This window comes from Molothrus ater, chromosome 2 (assembly GCF_012460135.2).
Source record: "Molothrus ater isolate BHLD 08-10-18 breed brown headed cowbird chromosome 2, BPBGC_Mater_1.1, whole genome shotgun sequence".
NCBI classification, from domain to species: Eukaryota; Metazoa; Chordata; class Aves; order Passeriformes; family Icteridae; genus Molothrus; species Molothrus ater.
In genome coordinates, this window is record NC_050479.2 from 31,892,247 (window position 1) to 31,917,099 (window position 24,853).

Genomic DNA, 24,853 nt, shown 5'->3' on the forward strand with positions numbered 1-24,853 from the left:
TCAAGGAACCTGTGCTGAATAACTGGATTCTGCCCCTTCTGGAATTTGTACTAGCTCGAGCTGGAATTGAGACTGGAAGCACCCTGACAGCTGTTATATTTCATTTGGCAAAATGGTTAAATTTGTACCAAACCAGAAATTTGCCTTCAGTATTTTGACAAATACCAGATACATATCCTTCAAACTTTGCCTTCGAACTTTGTTTTTTAAGATATAAGTATCAGTGTTTTCAGTATCTAGGACAACAAAAATATTGGAGATAAAAATATTCTTTTTAGCGTGAATGCAAATAGATATGTAAATACAAGTAGATCTTCCTAGGAACATTTTTCAAGGTTGGCTTCCAGCATATTGGGGGCATTTTGGCTGGGCCTCAGAAGGCCTCATTCCAAAATTTGCTTGAAATGTAGTCTACATTCAGCATTGCTAAACAGTTTAATGTTCATAATTAGAAAATCTATGTAAAATGTTATCATGACATTAAAATGTAACATAAAGCAGCTGTATCACAAAAATATAACACAGCCTCCACTGCAGTCTGCTATGATCCAAGTTTTAGGAAGCTGAAACAGAAGACTGTATAAGACAGTCCTTCTGCACAGGGTCATATGACAGACAGCTTTAGTCCAGAAGCTGCTGCTTCTGCAAAAGTTTGTGATTAGCTCTAAATATTTATCTAAAGACAAATACCCATGAGTGTATGTAGGTGCAGATACATTATGGAACTCCCCCTATGGTTTTATGTTTTTACATTTTAAAGAGGACAAATGGGAATAGACACACTACATTATCTGGAGTGGGAATATGCTTATGAATTCAAACTTGATGATCTCCATGTACTGCATGCAGCTGCATCACAAAAAGCTCTCAAGTGCAAGATCTGCCTCCTTCAGGGGAGTTAGAAATGGAAGATGCACTCCAAAGTGCTTTCAGGCATTCAGTACATGGACTGGATCAGTCACTGCACACCCATGTATGTTCATATGCAACCCTTGAGAATGTTGCATCCTCATTACCAGACACTTTGCTTTCCAGAGCTCCACCACTTCACTGTTTGCCATTATGGACACCATCCATGAAACCTCCCTAACATCACATCACATCACATCCTGGAGTCCTATTTAGTCTTTATGGAATGAATATCTGACAAACTGATGGCAGTTCTCTTAATTCTCCCAACCACCTATCACTAAAAACTAAAAACATAACAGCCCAGAAACAGAGTAGTATATTTCAGCATGACACCAAAGCCTCCCACCACTTCAGATTCTCCACTTTGAAAGTCCAAACACATCCTAACATCCACTTTGAACTAATTAAGAACTCTCTACTCATTACCACCTAACTGAGTGAAGCCTTTGTCTTTGGTGAGGCACAATCTTACAGATGTTGGAGAGTTTATATGCCTTCCCATGATTAATTTTCTTAATTTTATCTCTAATAAGCAACACAGCGCCATTTCTGTACAAGTGTCGGTAACAAAAAATGAAAAATTGTTTAGAAATAAATATATTAACACTAAATGATCATATAACTCTGGGATGCAATTGAAATTGCTAATGCAAAAATCATAATCAGAAATCCTATTTCAAGAAGTGTTCATAAGAAGGCAATAACTGACATAATTTCAAAAGTCTAAACATATCTAATGTATGAAATTCAATTCACTATTTTAAGCACTATACAACTGGAAAGATGGATAAACAAGTCCAACTCAACCCTAGCCTCATCCAAAAATGAATGTAATGTATAGACACAGGTGCCTTATATTAATTTGCTAACCACCTGACATTAAGGATTTTCTACAACTGCAAGTCTGGGCATGAAGAATTCCATTCCCAAACAATACCACAGGGACTATTTACCCATCTCTCCCTCTCCCCTCCTCCCTTCTCCCTGCCTCACTTTTCACAACACACTAGGACAACTTCCTTTTCCCTTCCTCTGAGCCCTGAGCCCCAAGCCCAAATGATGGAGGTGGGAGGGACAGATGCCAACCCAAAGGCAAAAGGGCAGCACCAAAAAGCATTTTTCTTTTTCAGAGAATCAGGTGTCTAGATACTCACACCTGCTTTCATCAAAACATGCCACCATTTTTGTAGGAAGAGTGACAAGCTAGCACTGCACAGTGAACTTCACTGCCATAAGGTACCAGAAGTGTTCAAGACACGGGCACACAGCACAGGCAGGGAACCACAGAGAAGCACTCCCTTCCACACCAGGAAAACATGACCTTTACAATTGTTTAAATCTTGTCCTGTAGTTTACGCAGGGAGTCATCCCATTAAAACAGAATTGTATTACCTTTGTTTTTTGCTAGTGGAGATGGGGGCTGTTCTGTAAACACATCAGGGGAAGGGGATTCTGGGTGGTCAAAGTCTTTTTCCATAGTTTCTATGAGCCCAGTGAGATCTGAATCCTCCGAGCTGTGCCTTCTGCTGCTGGCACACTCGCCCTGAGGCGGGCTGAGGAGCGGGAGCTGTGGCAAAGCACTTTCAGTCTGCTGCTCTTGCTGCTGGGGCCCGGCTGCTGGGGGCTGCTGGAGGGGCTGCTCTGCCAAGGCTGGTGCCTGCTGCTGCATCAGCTGCTGGTTCTGCCTCGTCCCCTTGGCTCTTTTGCCCGCGGCATGAGTCTGAGCTGTGGCACCTGAATCCAAGGTAAAGGGGCCCGTTCTGTTCACGGACTGCATGGAAGCTGCTTGTGCTGAAGTCCTGTTAGGTATACTTGAATTGGTTTTGGATTTGATGTTTTCAACATCAGGTGCATTTCTATTGCTGTGAAGGTGTGCTGTTGCATTGCATTGCTTATGATTCCCTGCACCGGATCGCGAAGACGAACTGCCTGCTCCATAAATTCCTCTGGACGAACTGTGATTAGAATCCGATCCAAGTGTATTCAAGCTGGAAGAGAAACACATGTTTAAACATACTTTGCAGCGTTTCCATTCTTCACCAAGAAAAGAGAATCACTATATCCAAAAGAAGCCTTGAACTATACTATTCTTGGCATATAACCAGCAAAAATGCCTAAAACTGGTTTGGCAAGTCAGTAGGCTTTACCATTTTCCATCCACTTGCCTGCTGTACGCAGGAACAAAACCACAGCAAAATGAATGTTGATATATATGATGGAGGGAACACTGAAAGGAGATGATCTTAACTTAAGACACCTAAGGTAGGAACTTCTGGCCTGCAATTCTTTTTTTGCAGTCTATACATTTCATTTTTGAGAATATTAACAGGAAACTTGGCAGGGTTTGGTTTTTGGTGGATTTCCTTTTTTCCTTCCTTTTTATTTTCTCAAAAGAAGAATATTCCTCACAATCACAAAGTTCATCTTTTCATGCAAGCCATCTTTTTACAAGCAACTGTGGGGATATCTTTTATTCATTCACATCTTCTACAGAGCAGTATTACTTTCTAACTGAGCTGATAACTAAAGAAGCAAAGAAATAAATGGCAAAAGTACCAGAAGAAGCCCAAACATTTACTTACTTTCCATCAGATGAAATTCCAACTATTCTCCTGAGATCAAGTGGCCTTCCCATATCAAAGGGAGGATTTGAGGCCTCAAAGGACAAGCGTCTTCTAAATGGCTCCCAAATTCCTTGAGCTTCTAGATAGGCTGTTCCAATTACCAAGAGAAAGAGTACACTGCAGAGAAGAAAGGTATTTAAGGATTTATTTCTTAGTTTTGAGCATTTAAAAACTAATGACTCTAATCACACAGGACAAAAAGTTTGTATCCTGTACTGAAAACACTAAAAATTTCATCCAAACCACAATTTTGTCTGATAGAAACATAACATACACAAGACTGGCATGATAAGCAAATCACCAGCACTGAGAATGGGAGCTAGATGCAAGCCTGACATGCAGGTGCCAAGTGTATTAATCCAAAAGACAAAAAGTTGGACTTCAAAACCTGGAGCCACAAGCATTGAACTATTCAAAGCAACAGTGATTTAGGGAAGGCAAAAATAAACATCACCTTATCAAATTTAAAAACATGGACTATACAAACTCCTAGTGTTCATTCCTAGAAATTAAGGATAGTTTTGTGGTGACGTGGAAGAGTTATTTTAGTGGCACGATGGCATCCTAAAAGTTAAAGGCAGTTTATGCACAGGAATCTTAGAATATTCTAAAATATATTAGGACTCTTGTCTAGTTTGCTGCTAAGAAGGATTTTTGTATTTTTAGGAAAAAGACATAGTAAGGAAGGGATTAGTATTCTCTATTCTTTGTAAAGTCTAATTAACAAATACAGCACATATAAGATTATCCAAGCAAACTACATTCATGAGCTGACAAACATTACTCTGGTCAAAGAATTAAAACCAAACTCAGCCTATACATTTCTAGCACATATATAGAAGAAAACCACATAAGTACTCACTCAGCACTTTTAAGTAATGCAGTGTTAGTGACGACACAAAATTTCCTAAGTAACAGAAATTTTCCTCTTACTTTGGAAAAATGCAGTTTCCTCACTAAACACTGCATTACTTAGGAAAGTGCTGAAGAGTCAAAAAAGAAAATGAAGTGGGCTGTAACTGTATCTTCTCTATTTTTTTTTGTCAATCCCTACAACGAAAGACAGCCTAAGTGAACATTTGCAAAATGGAAGAGCCAGTAACTTACTGTGGGGAAAAAAAGGAATATGACATGTATGTGATAATGCTTTGGATTTGCAGCATACAGAAAGACCACTTTTTCTTCACAGGCATCTACAGCAGCAATACATTTCACACTAAGATATAAGCTTAACACTAAGAAAACAGCATTTGTTGCTACTGATAAGTAAAAACTCCTACTGATAAGTTTCCATGCTAAGGTTTTCTCTGCACAAAAGCAGTGGGCTAAAGTGTCTCACATCCAAGAGGTGAGCAGGGACATAGGGTTTATAACTCTTTATTGCAAATAAAGATAGGTACAGGTTAGACTGTGAAAATGGTGGCATTTTCAACTCCTATTTCAACAAGGTATAATTAGCACATGTCTGTTTGCTGAGGAAAAACGTGCATTAATATCCTACTATGTAACCTGTGAGTGTGCAGTGTTGCAAACAATGTCCTTCAGGTTCTCAGAAATCCCATTATTAGTATCACCAGTTGTCTGTCACATTACAAGTGGCAGCAAAGTTAAATTCATCCAAGGCATCTGCTAAGCTTATTACAGTCACTGCCTTATACCTCTCTAAAGCATGATACTCCAGAGAAGGATGCTTACATTTCTACAGGAATTCACTGCTATCAGTGCTTTAATATCTAAATATGTTTCAAGTTTGGCTTATTTATCAAAACCCCTACAGATTATCAGGGCTAAGAGGAGTACACATCTTCCCCAAGGAAACAGGTTCAAGCAAGAAGCGTATTATTTTGTCTTTGGTTTGACAGAAAGTCAGTACTCCTTTGCCTTAAACAGTTCATATTCAATCTATAGGAGTATTTATCAATTTGATCTCCTTTTACCCTATTTTAGTGTACCACAATTAGAGCATGTGCTGAATACCCATGTGCTTCTGTGTAACCCATATTGGAGCAGTGGCAGCTCGTGCCCATACAGCAGTAAGAACAAACACACACACAACCTCATTATTCCTGAGATGATTATGTACAGTGCCAGCTCCCAGTTGGGCCTGGGCAGTGCTTCAGCACATGTTGCCAACATGTGATATGGAAGCGATGCATTCAAGACAAATACAAATTCAGAGCCTCCTGCAGTGATGAATTTTAATTCACGTATAACTCTGGAAGCAGTGAAATCTGGTGTAAACCTGGAAACAACATAAAGCACATCAGAACTTTTCATAGGAACAGCACAAAAGTTTGAGGCAATTTTTATAACTCATAAATTATAAATTAAAAAACCTGTAATTCAGCTCCATTGATTAGCCTAAAAATACTTGAGTATCTTTCAAATACCTCAAGATGTGTTTGACTATGTTCATTAACACCAATGCTTAACACATCTGATTCTAGATTACTCCTGTGGTACCATATGAAGTTATAATACCTGACAAGGTTTTACCACATTTATAGCTCACAACTACTATGTGAGCTATACATTTTTTAAACATTTCACCTTTGAGCCACAAACCTGACTTTTCAAAAACACTGTATCACCACTATATCACAGTCTCATCACAAACCAAGACTGTGCAGAAATACTAGTGAAATACTATTCCACTGCAGCAATATTTCATACATCCACTTGCAGACCAGAAGAAACTTCTGAACTTTTTAGGTACCATTTTATGAATAATTAACTTTACAACAAAGCACTGTTAAAAGATCAGTGTTTGGTGCAGAGAATTTTTACAATTGAAAATGATAGAACTACACAATCATTGTCATTAAGGCAAGAGAAGAAATATTCAAGACTAAAATGCTGTGCATTACAGTAAAAATCCTTGGACTGAAGGCTCCCTTCTACATACTGCAATGCACCAAATCCATATGTAGGTCTAGGTCCCATGTGCATTCACAAGTTAAATTAGGGAAATTTATATAACCTCAAATAGTAACATTATTCCAACACAGCAAGTTATACTTACTGGACAGTAACAGAAGTAATACTATAGTCAGTCACAAAAACATGGTAAAATGAAAAATCAAATAGTGTTTGCCAGAAGAGAAAAAAAAAGTCATAGTTGTATAACACTGTACAAAACCCCTATACACTCAAAACTTCAGAAAAAAGCCCTCAGAATTTAACCAAGAGAGTTTTTCCTCTGAAACAAAATTAAAATTCCAAATGTAACGCTCCATTTAGATGTAAGAAAAACCACTTACAATATGACAATGTCTTTAGAGGCATTGGCACTTAGTGCAAATTCCTGACAGTTAACTACTTTAAATCCATATCCTTCACATGTGTAGCCACTGATTTCCATTGTTTTCACATTAATCTGCAGCTGCCCTGTATTTTCCACTTTAAACGTTCTTCTGAGTGTGAAATTCGGTTCTTTATATTTCATTTCTAGAAACAAACAGCAGTGGTTAGTGGTTAGATATCCTTCAGTATATTCCTATTTTACAGCAGAAGAGAGTTCTGTCCATATTACAGCAGAAGAGAGACTAGCAAGGTCCATGGAAATTAACTTGTAGGAACATACCTTTGCATCCAGATTCCATCACTGTCAAGGTAGGGCACTTGTACAATTCCAGAGCCTCTAACTCATCACAGAAAAAACACAAACCCCCTAACCTCTGACAGCACTGCTGCCCCACAAAGAAATCACCTGAGCTGCAAAGCTCTTTGATGTTCTGCTTAATGTTGTGGTATTCTGTGAACAGTCCCAGCAAGAGAAGAATTAAAATGGGTTTTTTTGTTTCTTTTTGGTGTGTCTTAAAAAAAAATACATGGCTTAACTACATATATCTTATTAGCAAAAAAAATCCCTAACCACAACAGGTAAAAGGCAATGACTAAGCTTTACTTCAGGTTTTCTTACTCATGCCTCACAAAAAGCAGAATAATCTCAGATAATAATTAACATGACACTTAGAAATGTCTGGAAAACTGCAAAGTAGCAAAGCAGATTTTAATACCAGATATAACTAAAACTCTTTTACCAGTTTTTAGGTAATATAGGTGCTCTTAGCTCTCCTCTCAGAAGCAAGCTTGAGGCTACAGAGCAGAAACCTTTCTCTGATCTCAGAGTAGAATCGGGCTGGGATTTAATTTTCATCAAGGAACATGCCCAACCTTTTTTTCCCAATGGTTATGTGCTTAAAGATTATGAAGGTATGAAGAAAAGAAGTACACAGGAAGTTACTCCCATGATCCAATTTGTATTAAATTTAGAGATTTTGCTAGTAAATATGCAAAGATCTTTACCTCCTCTGTCTTGAATTTAAGCGGACAAACAGCTTCTGTTTTATTTCCTAGTTCTCACGTTAAAACAAAAACCATAATAAATTTTGTATTCTGCCTAAATAAAGTAGCAATTTTAATGCATTTAAAGGAGTTGAATTTCTAGGTCACTATAAGAGGGGAAAAATATTTCTACACATGTCAAGTTTTACAAATAAAATACGACTTTTCTGTTCAGCATATTAGCTCAAGAAGTACTCACTTTCTGAACAGTCTTTTAATAATGCTTCTGTGATTTTAAAGCGTAAAGAACTTCCTGGACCAGGAGGTTTGCCTGCAACCTTCAAGCTCTCAGTTGTTCCTTGTCCTTGTACCAATATGGCATCTACTACAGTCAAATTATTTCTGTGGAAAAAGAAAATGGGTGAGGGGAAACATTCATAAAAGCTTCTCCATAGACTATGAGTCTATATCCCAAATCTGGAGAACAAATACCCTGTTCAAATAGCTGCTCCACAGCTAATTCCCCACATTATGGAAGTAAACAGCAGGGGTCTCAAATGTAGTGTTTGCAAGACAAAACCCTATGAAATTACAACATAAATTACAAATACAAACCCCACTGAAATACTAGTTAAAGTCTGTATCTCTTAGTAAGGCATCAAAAGTGAACTTAATGCTCTTTACTAGAGCACAAAAGTGAACTTAATGCTCTTTACTAGAAAGACTGAACTTGCACTGTAGCTTTATCTGGCAAAGGGCATCTCTAACCAGAGACCCTTCTTTGAAGACAGTGTAGAATGTATTTCAGAAATGAAGTCTCCATGTGTTGGTGGGTGAGAGGCTGAACATGACCCAGCAATGAGCACTCACAGCCCAGAAAGCCAATCACACCCTGGGCTGCATCCAAAGCAGCGTGGGCAGCAGGGTGAGAAAGGGGATTCTGCCCCTCTATTCTGCTCTGGTGACACCCCACCAGGGGTGCTGTGTCCAGCTCTGGGGTCCCAGCACAGGAAGGACATGGACCTCTTGGAACAAGTCCAGACAAGAGGCACCAGGATGATCAGAGGGATGGAGCACCTCTGCTATGAGGAGAAGCTGAGAGAACTGGCATTATTCAGCCTGGAGAAGAGAAAGTTTCCTGGTGACCACACAGGAGCTCCAGTACTTAAAGGGAGCCTGTGAGAAAGATCGGGACAAACTTTTTAATCGGCCCTGTAGTGACAAGAAAAGGAATGATGGTTTTAAAACTAAAACAGGCTGGATTCAGATTAGATATAGGGGGGAAAATTTTTACAGTGAGGGTACTGAAACACTGGAACAGATTGCTCAGAGAGGTTGTAGATGCCCCATCTCTGGAAACATTCAAGATCAGACAGACCTTTGAGAGACCTTTGAGAAACCTGAAGATGTCCCTGGTATTGCAGGGGGAATTGGATTAATGACTTTTAAATGTCCCTTCCAAACCAAGCCCTTCTGTGATTCTGTGGTAAGTATAACAGTGGCTTATATATTTACATCACTGAATATATATGAATACAGTTAAAATACTCTAAGACATGTCACAACTACATTTAACCTCTCTGCAGACACATAGGATTCTACAATTATTCTTGTAAAAGCAATAATTTCTTGACAGCTGATGCAAGTATGATATATATAAAAAGAAAAACAGAGAAAAACTCACACTTATTTCTGAAATATCTCTTACCTGATAACAATCAATGATGAAACAGTTTTATTAAAAGCTGGAGTGAACTTTACTTTGACAGACTTTCTCTCACCAGGTTTTAATATTAGACTTAAAATGGAATGACGAGCCAAGCCCTTTGTAAGTCCCACAGTGGTCTGTAGTGGTTGGACCTTAAGCGGGGGGGCAAACAAAGCAAGGCTTTAAAAAATAGGACATTTTTACATGTATTTGATAGAAATGGTATTATTTTAGCTAGAAAATTGGTCTTGTTCTAAAAAAGGATACTACTCAATGACATAGTCTGGTTTTTCTAACCAGAAACTCTGATAGCACAAGAATTTCCCTACTTATTAGTAAACTGCTTGCGTTAATGGAGAAGCAGAACAGCACAACAAAACAGAACTGAGCTAAACTTCACCCATGTAGATTCATAAAGTTCTAGTGGAAGAAAAAGATCAGAAGTTCTTACATATATATTTTGAACACTAAATTAGTATCAGACCATTATGGAATATTTTTTCTCCTCGGAATTTTCCATTGTTAAGCAAACAAAATCGAAGAACTAGTCAAAGAAGTCTATTTTGCAAAGTTTGCCATTTGTCTTGAGACACCAAATAAGTATCAAATGGTAATCTAAAACAAACTGCAAATGGAGGGGAAAAGCCAGATAAAAAAGGTAGTGCTTAGGATGGGGGTGGCATGCTCTATATGAAAATGCACACACTTAAAAGTAGTCCACAATACTCAAATTACTTAAAAGAATCAACAAGGCAATGAAATAATCAATTTTTTGCTCATTGCTCATTTTAGAACTAGTAACCACTATGCTGAAGAAAATAATCTTGCCAGTAAGAGAAAGAGAAAATTCAGTTTTCCTGTAACTTGCACAGTTGTATTATAATGTAAGCATATAGAAAAAGCGACACTTTATTAGTTAAATTTGAAGAAATATTTCTTTTCCAGATTTTCTGATATCCAGCAGATATTACATTTACATTACATTTTCCACACTAATACCTGAAGATATGTCTGACTCAAAACTCTTATTAAAACATTAAAAACCTGAATTTAAAATTACCAAGAATGTATTGAAATACTTACACAATTTCTGAAGACCTGGAACTCTAGAGTCCTCTGATTGAAATTAGCTGGTTTACTCAAATTAAACCTGAAATGAAATTGCAATTTTTTTTCCTCACAGATCAGGGAAGGTAATGACATACTTACAGTTATGGATTTTAGCACAAATCAAGTATCTATGGTAGCCCAATATGCATCTGAAAGCATCACTTGATTTTATTTTTTCTTATTTCCCCCCTGTTGTACATCAAGTTAAGGAAGAAATGTAAACACATTTCAGCTCAGTAAAAAATACAGATGTGTGTTGAATGGCAATAGATTCAGCTCTCAACTGGTCTAATGATTCAAATTCTAGAGGTGGCCAATATGAATTACCAACACAACTGCCATATCATGCATTCATTCCTTGTAAAATGCATTTTCTCTGCCCAGTGAGTACATCCCAAGGATTGCACAACAACACTTACCGTTCCAACAGCTTATCAACAAAAGTGGATGGGTTAGAATACAGAGCTACTGGAAGAAACTGAACATACACAGGAGCATCAGCTGGATTTTCTAGGAAAATTTCTTCTTCCTATTCAGAAAGAATTTTAAATAAGTTTACATTACCATTGATGCAATTAGAAATATCTGTTTAAATGATACTATCACTAAAATAACTTACTGATGTGCTGTTTGTGTTGGTAAGAGGGAAGTTTAGATGGCGTGGTGAACTAAGGATGGAGGGCCAGGACATTTCTGCTGTAATTTTCAACCTAACATTCTTCTGAAGATCTGTGTCCACTTCAAATACAGCATTCAGTCTGGAGAAACAGTTATAAAACTCACTTTTATGTTTTGCAGAAACAAATATCACTGAGATTCAGATCAGTAAGAAAAATAGCCCAAAAATCTATTTGATGATTTGCAAAGGTACAAACAGTAGAAAGGGAAGTTCCAATATAGCATCCACAATCCAGAAAATTAATTTTGCCTGCATAGGTACAGTAAATCAGTACACCTACTCTAAATGCAATGGATGCACAGACTGTGTGCCTGCACCTCTGCCTAATAAACCTAAAGCAAATCTGAACAAGTCATACTTGGTGCTAGCTGCTACTTCCATCAATGAATGAAGTTCTTTGCTATTAAACAACCTCCATGACAGACTTGGGTCCCCTTCTCCCACAAGTTCTCCAGCATGAACTGAAACTAAACTAAAAGTACTGAGCTCTCCAGTCAGCAAAAGAAACAAAATACTAGGCTTCAAACCCAGAGAAATATTTTGGAGAAATTCCAAATGTCCAAGTCACAATACCTCTTTTCAGTTCTCTTTCCTTTCCCTGAATGTTCCTTTGGACAGCTGGGTAACTTTAACTCTCTTTAAAAGTATTAAATACTTTAAAATATAATAAATAATATTAAATCATTGTATATTCAAGTTAGAACTACTCCTTATTCAGAACTGATCTTTAGCATTCTCCTTTACTGTTCTCTTCCTGTAGGGAATAGAACATTCTTGGAAGTTACTGGTGCGGCTAAATAGAGGATTCTGTTTAGATCAGATTTTCTCAGTAGTTAATAATATATCACCATTATAACACAGAAGTGATAAGGGAGGAATGCTTTTGTTATTCTATTTAGTTGCATACAGACATTTTGTTTCTTCACATGCCTTTTTTGAAAGGGTAATCTGGATGCTATCAACACAAAAGACACACACACTCTTGCTGTTTATGTTAACTCGTGTCCCTTGGACATTAAATCAACTTTATGTATGAGAAGGCAGATATTTAAAGGGTATGTAGCAGTCTACAGAGTTTAACTTTTCTAAATATTAAGTAGCAACCATTAATCTTTCTCAAGGTAAAATAGCAGAAAATTTTGTAATTCACTGAAATGCAAAAATCCTGGTATGGTAATGACAGAAAACCTTATGAAATCTTAAAAGGGATATTGAGGATATTATTTTAAAACTGTTTAAGCAGGGATACTGAACAACCAGTATAATCTGGTTTTGGAAATTTTTGCAGAGTAGAAACTGCCTTGCTGTTACAATCTTGTAAAGAACTCCAGCAACTCAGTGAATAGTAACTGTCAATGTTTTTTTTAATTTGGGGAAAATTATTACTGTTTTCTAACTTTTGAAATGCTCTCTTTAAAGATTTTGCAGAGAAGGCCAAGCAATTCCTTTCTGGCCCCCTCTCAAAGAGCACAGCAATATTAAGAAGCCTTTTATTCTATAAGAGCACACATATCACAGAATTAGCACTGACTTAAGGCCGGAGCAAACAACAGGACTATAACACTTACCTATGGCTTGAGTTCTCTTTTATTTCTGTCCATTCTTTGAATAAATTCTCATGCAAATCCCAGTCAGAATCCCATGCATCTTCTTGCATTGCTATGCTGTGCTGAACTTTAGATTCCGCTGTAGGAAATAATAGGTTTTATAAATCTTCAAGTAAAATCATTACTTAAGGAGAAAACTTATTTGAAATTATTTTCATTATAAAGTTGAACTTTACTTACATTTAGATAGAAAAGGCAATCCTACATAACAATGATCTCCACACTGTAAACCAGGATCAAAATAAATATTTGCAATCTGCAAAACATGTAAGAGCTGATCAATTAAACAGCACAGTAAATCTAACGACCAAAGAAAAAAGAGGGAAGATTTCTGTTGAACACAGAAACTTAACACATGCTATATAGAAAAGAGAACTTATAAATGTTTAGAAATAAGACATAAACAAACCTTTGATTTTTTTCCTGGCTCTAAATCTTCTTTATTACTTCTTAGCCTCTTATAATAAAACCTTACATCTTCTGACAGGGACCGTATGTGTTGTATTTTCACTTTCTGAGAAAAGGAGTTCATAATGTTCAGGCTCTGGTGAACTACTTTCCCCTAAGGAAAATAAAAGGAAAAAAGTCTGCAGGATATGCATTTTTCCCTAGCATATGTATCTATTTATGCAGGCTGGCAAAGACCACAGCACTGCTGAAATGTTAAACTGCAATTTTAACTATGCTATCGTAAAGAAATGCCATTTGCAACACTTCAAGATAGTAAGTTTCTGTGAAGCTGTATTTTTTCCTCCATCTGCTTCCAAACACAGTGCACCCTTTTTTGAAAATTAAGAACACCTGAAGTATCTTTGAAGGGCTTGGACAACAGCTCTCTTTAATCAAATCATGATTAAAAAATATCAGAAGAGGAAAGGCAAGAGAAAACTTCAGTTTGCTGAGCCTCCGATTACTAAAAGGAAACAGTCTTTTTGTAAAAGATCACTGCTGGCAATTAGAAATAGTAATTAGTCACTAAGAATTAGAAATAATCTGAAAGGAAGGGGAAGCTACAATCTGAAAGGAAGGGGAAGCTACAATTACAAAAACTACAGGTGACAGAGAGCTTTTAAAACCCTCTTCCTGCTCCCAAATGCAATTAAGATAACACACCAAAACTACATTCAAGAAAAAAAACAGGAAGTTTTTTCCCCACACCTTTACAGCCTGCCTGCTTTTCTGAGTCAAGTCTTTTAAGCACAGAAAATGTAGTTTAATTGTCATTATCAAAATCCTTACAATGTTCAAGCTCTACCCTGCCTCAGTTGTAAATTAATGATTCCATGGTCATATTTTACACCTTAACACTCAACCCTGGTATGTAGAGAGGAAACAAATAATAGAAACAAAAGCAGACAGAAGTGCAACTCAGGACTAGTGGGGAGACTTCAGATTTATGTTAAAAAAAAAAATCAGTTTGAGCAAAAATAAATACCCAAGGCCATCTTTTAATGAACATGTTTTTTTTTGTTCCCCTTAAATCAATACTTCAAACTTCAAAAAAAATAAATCTAAGTTTAAGTAGAGACATGGGAGAGGTCTTCTGCAGGTTCAAAATTTGCCTGTGGCCTCAGGAAACAGTCACATATTGCAACAGTCTCAACAGAAGTAATTGCAGAGGGAAAGAAAGTACAAGAATAAATCCTTAACAGTACAGTCCTGTTAAACTGAATTAGGAGGTATATCTGAGCTTCATCTGTGAATTCCTATGAGTAACAAACTGTCATCAATGGGACAAGATACAGGTTTGGTAAAGTGTCTAGAACAAATAAATAGTATTTTACTAAGACCTTTACACAGCATTTAGACATGAAACAACAGACAAGGGAAAACAATTGTTCAGCAGTAATAAGAAAAACAGAACAATGCCATTTAGCATAGAGGTCCTCAAAGATGAGCTTTGATCAGGGGACAGTTAAGAGGTGGCACTGTGAGGCAAAGATGACTCTATGAAGCAGAAGTCAACAGAGCTAAGATTGGTTTAAATCAAGTTGCTGACCTTTACAAGACCTGTACACACTGTCAGTGTATTGCTGACAACCTTCAACAGAATACCAGAAATCACACTTAGGTACAAATACACTAAAACTATAAACAGACAGCCAGCTCTGGGAACCAGGCAGCTGCAGGGGAATTACATCCTAAGTATGAACTGAAAAGCATGTGTTACTAAAATAGTAGCACCTAGTTATTCCTGGCTGGTGTAGCTGTCAAGTTTCTCCACCAAACACTGAAACAAAAAGAACTGATGCTATTTTAGGCTTATTTTCATACGTAATAGAGGCATTACAGAAGAACTAAATGTTAGAGTAGCATGAATTAAGTGAGCATAAGTTTAGTTTGAAATTATTCCAAGAAAAGTAAAAGTAAGTATTTTATGTTCTCAAATATAAAAAGAGCTAAGTGATCAACTAATGTAAGAAGAAAGTGAAGCTGACTGCTCTGAAAAGCTTGGGGCTTGAACAGAGTAAACAGTATATAATCTTGTCAAACTGATAATTATATCTGAATCTATACTCCCAAACAAAATGCAGGAGGCCAAAGATCCCCTGAAAGAATAATTGTCTGAAAACATTACTAGAAAAGAAGTATGAAGACAATAAAAATCACAGTAATCTTGGGAAGAGAAAGAATAATGACAGCAACAGAGCTATGTCTGAGAAACACAGGTGATATAAGAAGTAGTATCTGCCAAAAGAAAATAAAGCAAAAGGAAATAAACAAAACAAACAAAACTCCCCCAAATAAAAACAAAGAACCCTCCCCCAAAAAAAATTGCAGAGCCAAAGCAAAACCACTCACAAACAATAATCAAACAAACAAAACAGAGCCCCCCCCCCCCCCCCATGAAGCTGACAAGACTGTGAAGACTGTGGGCATATTACTATGAAATATTGAGAAGCTCTTTAACCATTTCAGCAGGAACAAACCCAAAGGAGATTAAAAAATATTACTTTTTTATGGTCCAACATAGAACAAAATATTTTTATGTGACACTCAAAGGGATATTCTTCACATGAATTCTTCTTCATAATCATAATTTCAAGTAATTCTAGTAGATTCAGATAGAGAATATAGAAACTGCTTTATGTCCAGTGAATGAAAGGGAAGTGGATCTTTAAGCTATTTGAACTTATCAAAAGCTTATGAAGTAGGTAATAATGAAGTTTTAGATGTGGTACTCAGTGTAATAAGTATCCATATGGTGAGGCTAAAAAACAAAATAGATCTTAAAGATAAAAAACAACTAGTGATCTTGGGAACTGTAGGCATGACTGTCTGACCTCTGGAGTAGCAAAAGACTTCAGAAGAATTTGTGACACAGGAGATCAGAAGGAAAATGGAATATGTGGCAATTGTAGCAAACATTCACTGAAGTCCTGCTGACTGACCTATCTTCCTCTTATGAGATAGTCCTGCTGACTGACCTTTCTTCCTCTTATGAGATCTATCCCATTACATGAATATTCCAAGATCCCATTCAAGTGGGCTGTTGAGGAGATGTAGGGACAACTCATGTTTGGAACACAGAGTGGGAAAATCCCAAACAACCCCCAAAATAATGACAAACTGATCATAACAGTTTGGTAGCAAAATCTCCCCAGCAGTTTGACATAGAATTCAGGACAGTGGTCTCCCTTGAAAAGGGCATATAAAGAAAAAACACAGCAAGTAAACATTTAATCCTCCCCAACTCTCTTACCGGAAAAGAAGGTGGAAAAAGAACATGTTTTGGGGAGCAGGTCAATGAGCCTACAGCAATCACAGCCTTCACTGGTATAGTTAAAATCTGACCAAAAAAAAAAAAAAAAAAGGAAAATTTAGAAAAAGACCACTTACATTTCCATCCTTTAAATGCCTCTTCCACTTTTAAATTGCATAGAATAACAAAACCCTGAAATTCTACAATTAATGTAGTCTAGGATTATATAGAAATTTAAAACATGGAGACATGAATTAAGATTTCAACCCATCATCATATTCTGAACAGTCAGTGCACACTGTCAGGAAGCACTCCTTTACTCAGCCATCCTCAGTTCTCTTCTACATGGAACAGAAAAGCATACTGAAAACATAAGCTCCCCAATGGGATATTATATAGGTCTCATTTGAATGGGGCTTACTTTGCTGGAAAACAGGAGAGTAACAGCTTTAAAGTAACTGAGGAAAGAGAATATAACCAACTTCTCAAAACATGGTGTTACTGTAATACCTTGAGATACACATTGAAAAAGTAGCTGGAAGGGATGGCAATGAGATTCAAGTACCATTACAAGTAGAATAACTTGTAACAAGCAAGAAAATAAAATGCTTCAGAATCTGTAGCTGAAGAATATACATATCCACACATATATGTGTGGATATACTACAAGAAAGCTTCAAATCTCCAATAACTGGCAGAATTTGGGAATTTCTCATTTTCTGTAGCACCATCAGAACTACACAATCAGTGATATAATTTCCTGACCTCATAAGCACAGAGTCACATTTGGGGTTTTTTTCCATATATCACACAAAGATATTTAATACAGATTGCATTATTCATTAGGCTCTGTCTCCTGCAAAAACAAGGCACATGAAGTTGAGGCAACCAGTTGTTCTCTCCCATAATAATCAGTGCAAGGATTCTGTTTTATCAACTGCCAGCAAACTGTGGCAAGCTGCAATATGGTTTAGTGGGCATGGGGGTATCCAGTCTTTTTAAACCTTAATGATTCTATGACTCTCCAAAACAGTTTTCACATTGCATTTTGACAAAAATGGATGATATTACAGCTTTGTTTCAGTAACTGATAATGTGGAGAAGCACATTGTCAGAACATGACATGCCCCAAGATCCATGCATTGATGCTTTGAGGATGTGTCATGTCACTGAAGAACCCAAACTGCAAAGCATTTAGTCAGATTTAAATGGATATTTCTGAAAGCCAGTCAAAAATCATAATAAAAGCATAAGTAACATTCCTGTTGTATGATGCAGGGTTAACTTGCAAAGATCATCTGACCTCTGGAGTTCCCGTCCAACCTCAACTCAGGCTACAGTCTGTCCACTAATACAACACTTAAAGACTAAACAGATCTTTTGGGCAATACCCATTTATTATACAGTAAATATACCTCATAATCTGTTGTGATTTGTACAGCTCCATCATGAATTCCTTCCAGTTCCTTTGCTATTAGATTTACTCTGAACACTGCATAATAGCCTGATGCGAGTATCACCTGTAAATGGTAGAAAAAGTCACCAATGTATTCCATTAAACAAAAAGAAATTTCACCAAAACCAGACTCAAAATCCATTTAAAACTACTGTCAGTGATAAACAATGAGTTCATATACATAAGTGACTAACACAAAAATTATCTATTCCCTTGTGGTGATAAATTTCTACTCATCCCAGATTAACAACAAGCATCATGAGGGTATTGAGATTGATTAGGTTTGGAAAGGGTAAATATAATGCTGCTCCTTAAAATAAATTTAGGAAGCCTACATGCTTTATCATACTCAAGTTCAGACAAAAATTAAGAATTCTTATCTCTCCTCTGCTAAAATGAAACTGAAAGGACTTGCAGAGGTTTGTCTCTTCTCTCCTATATCTAGCTTTAAAGCAATGGATTCAAAGGTTTACTTACTGAAGACTGATCAGATGCAGTAGCATTTTGTAGTTCATGGTGGTTTGCAATTACTGTTGTTCTGTTTCCCTTTTCAGTTGTTAGAAGTTCTACAGCCAAACCATCCCCTATAATATGCCAACTTTTTATAGCCAGCTTAAAAAGAACAAAAGGTATTGTTTTCAGTAACAACACTGATGTAAATTTTTAAAAGATAAACTAAAAATAAATGCATCCTCACCTCTATTGGATTGCTGTTGATGACTGCAAATAAGATGCTGGTAGCTTCTGTTGCACTCAATATGCCAAAATCTATAAATCGCTCCTCACTTTTTGGAGACAGTACAAAGTACTAGAAACATTGATAAAAGTATTTTAGCATAAGTGAAATATAAAGTGTGCTCAAACTCTAAGCTCATTAAAAATCACATCAATAATTTTAATACAACACTACCATGACCATCTCAATTCTACATTAATAAACTTCCTATGTAAAACTAAAGACTTTAGGGGAACAAAAAAGAATTTTTAATTCTTTATTCTACTTTGGTGTCTGCTGAAAGAGTCTATGAGGTCTGCCTCTAATTACACAGAAGTTGCCAAAAAAAGGGAAAATACTTACATCAAGAAATCCTGTGTATGCTCGGACAGGTAGGTGAAATTTAGAAGCATTGGTGATAAGTAGGATATTATTATCTACGTGAACAGATGATGTGGAAGGCATAAAATGAAGTGTAAAAATATATCTTGATTCATTGGGTGGAATTAAGACTGGTTTACTGAAGTTCTGGATCTAGATCAGTGAACAATGAAGACCAAGGTTACAACTGAACAAAGTATATCACATTTAAGGATTTACTAATAGATAAAAGCATTCACTGAAATGGGACTTACTTTAAACATTGGTTTTGCTTCTTCTGGTAACACAACATCGTGTATAAGGACTGCAAAACTGAATGTGTTTGTTAAATAGATCAGTCTTTCCACAGAATCAGCAGCACTGTCACGAATGTGAAAGAGTGTGGCAGCATGATCAAATCCTAAATAACTATCAAAAGAAAACAGAGTAAAGAAAATAAAGATTTTCCTCAAAGTGTTTTCCTTACACAAAGAAAAGAATTCATTATTTCAAACAGCTAAAAAGATACATACCCCACTGCATGGTGAAACTATATTATCCCTAGCACTATATTACTACATTAGCACTACAGGGACATCAGTAACTAAGTAATTCAAATAAGATAAGAAAACATGTAACTGAGGATAATAGGGGGACTAAAAGGAAGTGTTGAAGTATTAAGAAAATTTGCAAATTACATGTATTTTTTTATTAGCCAAACCATGTGTCTGCAGCACAAAGCTGTGATAAGGCAAGGTTTAGTTTGTCGGTTGTTAAAATAGTCTGCCAGTTCTGTTGATAAAATAGCACCTCATTCAAAATGTTTATAAAGTGAACTTAGTCATACTTTGTAAATAAATAACAAAGCCCAAGGAAATACAGCATTCTTCCAAAATTTTGCTTAAAACCAAAAGTACTTTCTCTATCTTTACTTCATATGGCAATAGAACAGTGAATGCAAAAGCAGAAATATTTCCAATACTGCATTTTAAAAATATCTCATCTGCAGTCTTCAGCTGCTCTGAAAAACAACTCACTAAGGTCAATTTCAAGCCTTGAAACCAACTTATTAATGGCTAAGACTACTTCATCCATTTGTTTACAAACAGGAATAATCCCCTCTAATTTAGAGCATTTAGTTTTTGAACTATGTTCAGTTACTGGAAGCTTACCCATCCAACACTTCTGCTTGATATGGTATTTCAAGTTTGGAATAGCTCTTCTCTTTTGCTTTAACAGTTATTTTCCCAGAAGACTGTGATGCTCTTTTTGCTTTTGATGCTGCACACACAAGAATATAAGTTTGTTAAAGCTGACAAAAATTGATCCATTAAGTTATACTAGAATGAGTGGAAAAATAAAACCACAGAGCTAGCCCAGAAATTAATTATTGTGGAAGGAAAAAAGTGGAGTTTAAGGGAATTTCAATAACCAAATTGACATGGTGTAAAGTCTATGAAACAAGAGATCCCAATTCTGAAATGCTCCCATTTAACACCAGTTAGATGACCTGCCCAATTTACTAAGCTTTTCTACAATAGGGAAGCCTGATTGTTGCTGTCATATAAATTACCTGAACATGTCCAGAGGATAATTTGGATCCAGATGAACTGAAGTCTCCACTAAGAATATGGAATAAAACTATCCCTCTCCTAACAGAACAGAAGCTTGAGACTGCTGGGTCCCTCAATTAGAATTAGCAGTAGAGAGGATCTTAATAATAAAGAAATGAAAGACAAACTAAATGTTGCAAAAAGATAAGTAGAATCCATGTAAGAACTTAAACTACACAAGCACCAAGAGTGATGCTCACAGATCTGCTCCAAGATCACAGAACAAGCAATGGCAGCCTGGTAGAAGTAGTGCCAAAAAAAAAAAAATCAAGGTATTCAAATACTAATTAAGAGAAGCCACCAAGCTCCTAAAGCCCCTGTATGTAATTAGGACAGCTGAAATTGCATATATTTAGGGCTGGCTGCTTCACTGATAAGAATTCATCAAGTCAATTCCTTAAACACATTAAGCAGCTTAACTGGGTATTTTTCCCAGGAACCACCATTCCTTCTAAGATGCACCATATGTTAGCCAGTAGGTCCTCATATAACAATTCCCACCAGCTCCAAAATCTGAATGTATTATCACCTTAGGTTGACAGAATTCATCTCTTTCAGAATTTATAAGCTAAAATGTACTTCACTTGTTTTAGAAACCATGAGCTATTAAATTTTTAAAGTGCTAATCCATAAATGGTAATAAAAATCAATTTTTTCCTCTTTTTCTATGCAACTTCTAAAATTATGTCTACCACAACTATTTCATGTGTAAGATTCCATTTTTAAGCAATCCAGGCAGAAAGACTTACAACACCAACTAGTATCTTAAAGCAGTAGTATCTGAGTAGTCACCAGCATTTTAACAGTTAATTAAAATCTCTTTAAAAACAGAGGTGCCTTTCTACAAAGTGTCAGCATAGTATTTAAAGTCACACTATGTAGGAGAAAAATCATAGAATACCAGGTTGAAGGAGACCTCAAGGACCCCTTGGCCCAACCCTTCCTGGCAGAAGTACAGTTTAAACACGATGTCTCAGTGCCTGGCCAGATTGATTATAAGCGCCCAACACTGCAGAATCCACCCCATCTTGGGGAGATTATTTCAATGGGCGATTGCTTTCATTGTGAAAAATTTTCTTCTTGTGTCTAATTGAAATTTCCCCAGGAGTAACTTGTACTTGTTACCTTGTTTCTTAGGATTTCTCAAAAACAAATGTCTGCTTAAAACAAAAATACATTTAAATAACCAGGGCCTTAACATAAGAATACAGTTATGTTTATTAGAAAAATAAAGAATACCTTCTCATCTGTATTTACCAGTCTAAGATACTTGTTCATCATAAACAAAGACAATCCTTTCAGAAATAACTGAAGTTCAGAAGAATTGTAAGCCTTTTCCAGGCAGGAAAATCCCATTTTCTTCTCAAAATTATGAATGGTTTTTTGTTTAGATAGTGAAAATAATCGATGAAACTTCAGTAAGTTTTCAGAAGCACTTGACAAGTTCTAAGAAGAGTGGAGCAGTACTCACCATCAAAGCTAATGCTTGCAACTTTGGTATATTTACTTTCAGAGGCTTTTAACGTAACGGGCTTGAAATATACTGTTATCGCTTCATTCTGTGGTGTAGGTCTCACACTCTGCAAACAAAATATGAAGCATCTGTAAATGTATCATTGCTAACATGCTGTGAAACCTTTCACAGTGATAAAACTGCAACTACTTTTGGTCAAGCTGTTGTAGGTCTGTCTTTCCTATAAGAAAGCAGCATTACAAGTGGCTTTAGAATTTTTTTCAGGTCCTACAAATTACTCAGTCAATATACAGCAAAGTAGGAAACAGTGAGTTCTCCTTGGGGATGTTGAATTAAGTGGCAGTATGGCCAGAAACATATTAATAAAATAGAAACCAAACCTTATTTAAATTAGGATTTAATTTTTGTTCTTAATGCTGCAGGGCTACAATAGCTAGGATATTTGTTTCTGGTGCACTCACTAACAAAGCTGTTAACTGACTTGTGCAACTAACAGAGAGGATACAGACATCTCCCTTGTCTCTAATCCCATGCTAAGTCTGTAGAGAAAAAAATAACTAACTGCATAGAGAAACATTTTGTAGATCTGTGATGACACTCATTCTACACTAACACCTTACAAGGTCACCCTTTACATCTGAGGATTTACTGTTTTAAACCAAAGGGAAAAGGCAAATGGCCATCACTGGAAGAGCTATTGTGGCAGTCAATAGCCAGAGCTGATTTGTGGAGGCACTCATTGCTGTGCAGCAGGATAAGGGATTCCATGTCATCTGAAGACTCTATAGAGATTGCTAGCAAACCATCTAGATTCCATGGAGAAACTGGGTATGAAGCATTTAAATGCTCTTATTCTTGTTTTGCTTAAAATTAGGATGGCTGCCGTGATTCTTCCTCCCCAGCTGTCTCCTCCTGCTTTAAGAACAGATCAGCTGCTCACATAGCACCTGTTAAGCCACAGCAAATCACAAGCTGCTGAATTAAGAAAACTGAAATGAGTGCTGCTTTACCTTCTGCTGGGCTGCAGAGGTTTAGCACCTGTTTAACAAGCAGCTGAGCTTTTCTTGGTCAGGGAGGAAGGCAGACAGCTAGTGGCACAAACCAATTACAGTTCTTCCAAGCCAAGCTGCCCTTGATTGTAAATTAAAGCCATAAAAGTGTGCATAAATAACTTAGTTCTGCAGACCACATGATCTTTAGTGGGAACAAGCAGCACTACTCCTGCAGCTAATGAATAATCTCTGTTAACTCAAGCAGAAGTTTTGTATTTTGGATTTATAGCACTGACCTTTGTCCACCACCATATCTGCATACATGGGGTACAGATATTTGGTATTTCTCTTCATAAGTCAATTAATAATTATCTCAATTTTCTTCTAATGAGATCCACACTACAAAACTAAAATCTTGACATGTCTTTAAAAAACAACAACCCTCCTAAAGCAGATAAAAATCAAAGCTGTGATAAAGTTCACAACTTCTGGATGACAGAGACAATAAATATTTTCAAAAGCTCTTTTCATGCAAAATGCTTTCTTTAATTACTGGTTTCAAATAATGTTGATTTCATCTAGAAAATCAAACTGGAAGTATTCAAAAGGACAGCCTGTTACCAAAAAAAAAAAAAGGCAGGTTTCAGAGGTGCATCTCTTAAACCACAAGTGTAACAAACCTACATGTATTTACTCAAAATGTCTACAGCTGGCAAATTTAGTTAAGGAAGGAATTTATACTGTTTTGTCAAAAATTTTTGAACTACATAATGCACATTTCCCATTTGTTGCTTGATTACATGCTATAAAGAGAAATACAAAATTAAGACAACCAGAGAAAAAACAAACATCCTTTAGGTATCCTTTCAATATCACTTTCCTCAAATTTCAACCTATTTTAAATAAAGCTCAAGTAAAGCCTGTCCTGAAATATACATTAAAAATCATCCACAAAACAAGTTTCATCAAGAACATAATACCACCAATTTTCTCAGAAAAATCCCTAACAGCAACTTCTGAAGGGAAGAATAATTTTAAATAGACATACTTCAGTAACACATGGCTCTCCCACAGAATGACCCACTCAAGACTCCTGACCCTGCTTTGTGAAGACACATTCAATATTTAGCATAACTGCAGAAAATTAAGATCTTAAATGTGCTAAAGGACACAAAGAGGGGCTAAAACTTCCTGCTTTTGCAGGAGTTCTTGAGAAAGACTTTGAAGGTTTAAGGACTCTTGGGCTACATGGATTCTAATAAACTAAAGAGTATGGGTTGGAAGACTGGCTCATGTTCATCTATAATGTTTACCAGTCAGAAGGCTCCTAAGCCTAGTTTTGTCTTGCCCACCTAGCATAGACAAAAAAGCCCTGTGGCTACAGCTAGCAGATTAAGGCTGGTTCCACTAGTGTCAGAACCACCTCTGAACTGTTTTATTCTCTTTTACAGACACAACTGTCAGAAATTTCTTGGCCTTGTGTTTAAACAGAGAAACACCTAACTAATTGAAGTTCACTTTCTCCATAAAGAATCATCCAAAACATGGAACAAGCTACTACTAAACTGTATTCCTTGATAATTTTGAGATGCATACACCCAAATGTGAAGATG

General features: G+C 36.5%; 1 protein-coding gene across 1 annotated transcript in view; it reads right to left on the reverse strand.

Moving 5' to 3' along the window:
* Positions 1-24,853, reverse strand: part of TMEM131 (transmembrane protein 131) — a 93,228-nt gene that overhangs the window by 12,051 nt on the left and 56,324 nt on the right. The window contains exons 12-31 of the mRNA XM_036379145.2: positions 22,246-22,354; positions 20,334-20,442; positions 19,437-19,590; positions 19,165-19,335; positions 18,784-18,894; positions 18,564-18,698; positions 18,046-18,150; positions 16,631-16,717; positions 13,337-13,489; positions 13,108-13,183; positions 12,889-13,006; positions 11,261-11,399; positions 11,061-11,170; positions 10,615-10,681; positions 9,532-9,683; positions 8,083-8,225; positions 6,797-6,983; positions 5,593-5,778; positions 3,495-3,653; positions 2,305-2,900 (exon numbers count right to left, since the gene is read on the reverse strand). Of these exons, the coding sequence (XP_036235038.2) occupies positions 2,305-2,900; positions 3,495-3,653; positions 5,593-5,778; positions 6,797-6,983; positions 8,083-8,225; positions 9,532-9,683; positions 10,615-10,681; positions 11,061-11,170; positions 11,261-11,399; positions 12,889-13,006; positions 13,108-13,183; positions 13,337-13,489; positions 16,631-16,717; positions 18,046-18,150; positions 18,564-18,698; positions 18,784-18,894; positions 19,165-19,335; positions 19,437-19,590; positions 20,334-20,442; positions 22,246-22,354 (3,067 nt within the window). The remainder of the gene's footprint in view (positions 1-2,304; positions 2,901-3,494; positions 3,654-5,592; positions 5,779-6,796; positions 6,984-8,082; positions 8,226-9,531; positions 9,684-10,614; positions 10,682-11,060; positions 11,171-11,260; positions 11,400-12,888; positions 13,007-13,107; positions 13,184-13,336; positions 13,490-16,630; positions 16,718-18,045; positions 18,151-18,563; positions 18,699-18,783; positions 18,895-19,164; positions 19,336-19,436; positions 19,591-20,333; positions 20,443-22,245; positions 22,355-24,853) is intronic.